General features: G+C 37.0%; 1 protein-coding gene across 1 annotated transcript in view; it reads left to right on the top strand.

Annotated features, from left to right (window-relative positions):
- Nucleotides 1-2,976: 2,976 nt before the first annotated feature.
- LOC111339207 (uncharacterized) overlaps nucleotides 2,977-6,000 on the top strand; it is a 50,026-nt gene continuing 47,002 nt past the window's right edge. The window contains exon 1 of the mRNA XM_088759586.1: nucleotides 2,977-3,133. Coding sequence (XP_088615712.1) covers nucleotides 3,125-3,133 — 9 coding nt within the window. The 5' untranslated portion in view covers nucleotides 2,977-3,124. The remainder of the gene's footprint in view (nucleotides 3,134-6,000) is intronic.

The raw sequence follows: 6,000 nt of genomic DNA, 5'->3' as shown, positions 1-6,000 counted from the left end.
AGCAACCTTCTAGTCTCTAGCATCACTATCCATATTCTCCACACTCTCCTCTAAACATTTTCCATATATAGCAACCTTCTACTCTCTAGCATCAGTATCCATATTCTCCACACTCTCCTCTAAACATTTTCCATATATAGCGACCTTCTACTCTCTAGCATCAGTATCCATATTCTCCACACTCTCCTCTAAACATTTTCCATATATAGCAACCTTCTACTCTCTAGCATCAGTATCCATATTCTCCACACTCTCCTCTAAACATTTTCCATATGTAGCAACCTTCTAATCTCTAGCATCAGTATCCATATTCTCCACACTCTCCTCTAAACATTTTCCATATATAGCACTGTTCTACTCTGTAGCATCAGTATCCAATTTCTCCACACTCCCCTCTAAACATTATCCATATATATCAACCTTCTACTCTCTAGCATTAGTATCCATATCATCCACTCTCCCCTCTAAACATTTTTCATTTATAGCAACATTCTACTCTCTAGCATCAGTATCCATAATCTACACACTCTCCTCTCAACATTTTCCATATATAGCAACCTTCTACTCTCTAGCATCAGTATTCATATTCTCCACACTCTCCTATAAACATTTTCCATATATAGCATTCTTCTACTCTCTAGCATCAGTATCCATATTCTCCACACTCTCCTCTAAACATTTTCCAAATATATAAACCTTCTACTCTCTAGCATCAGTATCCATATTCTCCACACTCTCCTCCGTAAACATTTTCCATATATAGCAACATTCTACTCTCTAGCATCAGTATCCATATACTACACACTCTCCTTTAAACATTTTCCATATGTAGTAACCTTCTACTCTCTAGCATCAGTAATCATATTCTCCACACTCTCCTCTAAACATTTTCCATATATAACAACTTTCTACTCTCTAGCATCAGTATCCATATTCTCCACACTTTCCTCTATACATTTTCCATATATAGCAACCTTCTACTCTCTAGCATCAGTATCGATATTCTCCACACTCTCCTCTAAACATTTTCCATGTATAGCAACCTTCTAGTCTCTAGCATCACTATCCATATTCTCCACACTCTCCTCTAAACATTTTCCATATATAGCAACCTTCTACTCTCTAGCATCAGTATCCATATTCTCCACACTCTCCTCTAAACATTTTCCATATATAGCAACCTTCTACTCTCTAGCATCAGTATCCATATTCTCCACACTCTCCTCTAAACATTTTCCATATATAGCAACCTTCTACTCTCTAGCATCAGTATCCGTATTCTCCACACTCTCCTCTAAACATTTTCCATATATAGCAACCTTCTACTCTCTAGCATCAGTATCCATATTCTCCACACTCTCCTCTAAACATTTTCCATATATAGCAACCTTCTACTCTCTAGCATCAGTATCCATATTCTCCACTCTCTCCTCTAAACATTTTCCATATATAGCGACCTTCTACTGTCTAGCATCAGTATCCATATTCTCCACACTCTCCTCTAAACATTTTCCATATATAGCAACCTTCTACTCTCTAGCATCAGTATCCATATTCTCCACACTCTCCTCTAAACATTTTCCATATATAGCGACCTTCTACTCTCTACCATCAGTATCCATATTCTCCATACTCTCCTCTAAACATTTTCCATATATAGCAACCTTCTACTCTCTAGCATCAGTATCCATATTCTCCACACTCTCCTCTAAACATTTTTCATATATGGCGACCTTCTACTCTCTAACATCAGTATCCATATTCTCCACACTCTCCTCTAAACATTTTCCATATATAGCAACCCTCTACTCTCTAGCATCAGTATCCATATTCTCCACACCCTCCTCCATAAACATTTACTTTGGTATTGACCAGGAGAATTGGTTTTGCAATCAAAGTTTCATTTTTGCAATCATTTGGTTAATCGTGATTTCAGTGAATGATTCAGTATAAATACTTTAAGGAAAATAATTGATTCTGGTCTTTCGACTTACGGTTTGAAGCTTAAAATAAAGCAAGACAAACTTTAGTGAAGAGAAGAGAAATCAAACTCGATAAATAGATAGTTTTAGGTCAACGTAAGACTAATTAATACTGCGAAAAGTAATACATGAAAAGTGCACCGTCGATAAGTTGTTTGCAAGAGGGAGATGGCAAAACGCGGAGCCCTACTCCATGGAGTACCTTATGCAGTACCTAACTACAGTACCCCTTAAAATCATGTATTGGTCACATAAAGTACTTTATAAACATGGTGAATGGTGTAGATCTGGTAATAACTCAGAATTTTTCCTTTCGCTCACGCTCTTTAATTAATATAAGAGCTACGAACTTTTTTCAGCACATGTTTTCCGCGCGTCATAATGTTGGCAAGATAACCTCACTCACAGACAACATTTAACCATAACCCGACCCAGTGTGGAAGGTTTGCAAGTTAAAATGCTCCGATCAATGTTATGTTACCTGTTAGCTAGAAAACTTAAGGCTTGTCAAATTCGTAGATGTAACTTGAACGCAGTATGATAGGAAGGATTTCTGAGAAAAGATGATTTGCCTAAAAACCACTTTACCGAGAAAGAGGGGGAGCTTGTGTATTTCTTTTCAAAACTGTATGTTTTCGGCAACATTTGTCTCTACGTACTGCAAGACAAATAGAACGAGATACGTTACATCGTCATACTGGCGTGCGACCTTACGGTGCAATGCACTGTTTCCTGTCTCTAGTTTCAAAATATTGACCAGTAGATTATATTTAAATTAGAGTCAGCTCTGCATGGGAAAGAACAAAAATGACGAGAAACAGAAAAAACGATGCAAATAAACACGCTCAAGGAAGAAATATACGAAGCACGACCACTTTGTTTTTGCTTTTGTCAATAGCGTTATTTCTTTCGACAATTTTTAAATTTACAAAACCGTTCTCTAGACTCAACAACTGTGGCTTTCTCGGAATTACCGTGACGTCACTGTCACTTGAGCTTGAAAAGTGTACATCTTTCACGTGCAAGCAATGATATTATGATTAGACTCGGGAGCGAGGAGTTTCGCAGGAAATCACACAGAAAGAGTAATCATTGAGCTGCGATGATTTTTTTTTCTCTTGTGAGCTCATAAAACAGTGAGGATGATTCAAGTAAGTATCTTACATTCTCTGTTTACACTAGTTGCATCGCGCAAAGGAACTTAGAGGCTTCCCATAGCAACGAAATAATTCAGTTTAATTTCGTCCGTGTGCATTCAGTTCTATGTCCAAAGAGGTTCCATAAGAATGGAGATGGAATGAGTGTTGTTCTGCCTTCAGAACAACTTTTATAGCACAAAGATGTGAGGATAAATGATTTGCAATATTTAACGGTCGTCTACTAATTCAAGACATGTGATGCAAAGGTGATCACTGTAAAAAAAAGAAATCATAATAGTAAAATCATAAAAGTAACGTGAAATTTTATCTAATTCATGCCTCAAGTTGACACACAAAAAGTACGTACCACGTATTGAGGAAAGGAAAAAAAACAGGGCAGTTATTTCGAAGTTTTGTGATCTAAAAGCGTCTCTGAATACTGAGTTCGATGCATTTCTGAGGTCAGACAGATTCTGGGAATTTAGATAAGCACCGGTCATCACAGTGACCATAGTTTTGGGGAGGAAACTGATGGATCGTACCGAATCAACTGCTGCAGTTTTGGTTTTGAATAAAAAGTGATTATGATTTCAGTAAAACCACCGCACTCTGAGCACGTTCTTCGATGGCTTGGAATATGCTTTTCTCATAGTTTGCCTTCTTTGCAAGCAAACGAGATACATCAATAGCGCTCAGCAAAACAAAGTTTCCGAGAATAACTCGAGAAGGTCTTTAATTCTAAAGAACTTCAGTTCCCTGGGAAAAAAATTTTTTCCAAGCGTACAAAGTTGATTTCACCTTCATAGAGAAGGTCATTGAAAACTTAAGTCGAATGCAAAGAAAATACAGCGAGCGATGCAATAATTGCAAGATGAACCACGTACCCTAAACGGTTACTTCAGATACGGATGCACAGTATCTACATTTGCCCAGCAATTGTACCAGCTTTGATCGCTTTTGTTTGACTCTCTTTTGAAATTTTCAACCATAAAGCGACAGAATTATGTACTGGTTACTCTAAAATGCAATTTTTCATAAAATGAAAGACCACAAATGACAAGGATAATCGAAATTTTTCGCTTAAAACCCCATGTAACACTACGCCTCTATCGCGGCGTTCGTGGTACAGCAAACGCTTGCCGAGAAAAGACTAGGTGGCTGTTATTTTTCGTCTAGAAAGATTCTTTTATTATGTTTCTTCATTGATATTGTGTCCCAGTTAAAGGAAAACTAGTTCTTTTATTTCGTCTTTAGCTATCAGGATAATTGATCAATGACACGTTGACTTCCCATATGCATCTGGGCTCAAAGCAATGTTGTGGACATTCTTTGCCATTTGCCATCTGAATATATGATTTTTGAAAGAGAAGAAAATTACGTTATCTTGTTCATTTTAGTACTACATTTATTTTCATCTCATACAATTGAAAAGCATAGTAGTTCTTAAAAGAGAAATAAAGAAATTGTCGAAAGGAACAGCAGAACGTGATTATATAAAGTGGTGTTCAGAATTCGTGGAATTGATTTATGGAATTTCGCAGAATAAGTTCACAGGAAGTATCATTGAAACAACTATCCTTGTTCAGATTGCATTTATTCGCGATATTAGCAGTGGCTGGATAGAAATAACTGTACATGTCCAAAACTGTTTTCAGCAAGTAATAGACAAAGGCAATATTGTAAGTATTGTTAAACAGGTTGACAGACTTTTCACTCGACTCGTTTCTGCACTCAGCAAAGAAAACTTCCTCAGGTATCACTTGAATAAAGCTATTCAGGGATAGGTATCTTATTCTTCACAATGCTTATATCAGTTCGTTTAAAGGTCGAGCATGAAAGCTCAAGATCGACTTCATTTGACGGTGGTTTGAGTGTCAGTTAGATGGAAGGCAGAGGCCGAAGAAATGGGACAGCAGTGATATTTCTTACATGTTTCTCATCAGTTTGCTACCCCTTCCAAAAATCTTGAACACTGATGAATTTTCGCAAATGGCTGTTTCACAGTGGTGCTAAAAGATACATGAACATAATGCAAAACTGTACTCATAATACCAAATGGTGTGACTGTTTGTGTATTTAAATTATTGTCGATGACCAGCAAGATGGCGCATTAATTCTGTGTAGACAGCAGCTAGTCTAAATGTTTGCGAGATGGAGTGGTAATAAAAGTATTGTTGTCTGCTTTCCTCACAAATGAATATAACTGCGGTCGATTTTTTGGTCCACAGTCAAGCTTCGTTTGCAATAGTGCTGCAATAGATAGAAACCAGCAAGTCTGGGTTTGGGAAAAGTTCGGTTAGTACACTGCTGCTTTAAACTTGTAAAAGAAATAATGTAATTATTTACTATTTTACAACTTTTATCTGCTAAGCTCTACCAAAGGTTAGGAAAAACAAAAAAATATATTTATTAAATAAAAAGGTGGCTATACTTCTGAAATGACACAGGTCTAGGAAAGTAAGAGGAGGAACCAACCGTACTTTCTTGGTGTCTAAGGTTCGGAGACAAGAAGGACGAACTCGAATGATCTAGTACTATATCATGACACTGATACCTAAAGGCTCAGTAGTTTCCATCAAACTCGTAAACATTGCCCAAAGAACCTTCTATTGTTATTAAGTCGCTACATAATCTTTTAAATGTCTTGTGACTAGTTCTCAATCAATTTTGGAAGTTATGCCGGCGCCCTTAATATTCAACTTTCGATGACTCCATGCCATTCCTCATAATCTCAATGGCAAATTGAACCTTGGATTTGCTGTTTTTGCTGGTCTGGAAGTTGTGAATAATCGAGCGTTCTATTTCTAATAGTCTAGTTTTATATTCAAAAGTAATAAATTTGTTTCGAGGTGGAATCTGAGTGATTGCTTGAAAAGCAC

Source organism: Stylophora pistillata, chromosome 5 (assembly GCF_964205215.1).
Source record: "Stylophora pistillata chromosome 5, jaStyPist1.2, whole genome shotgun sequence".
Classification (NCBI taxonomy): Eukaryota; Metazoa; Cnidaria; class Anthozoa; order Scleractinia; family Pocilloporidae; genus Stylophora; species Stylophora pistillata.
Note: the sequence above shows the minus strand (reverse complement) of the source record. Positions and strands in the feature narration are given on the sequence as shown.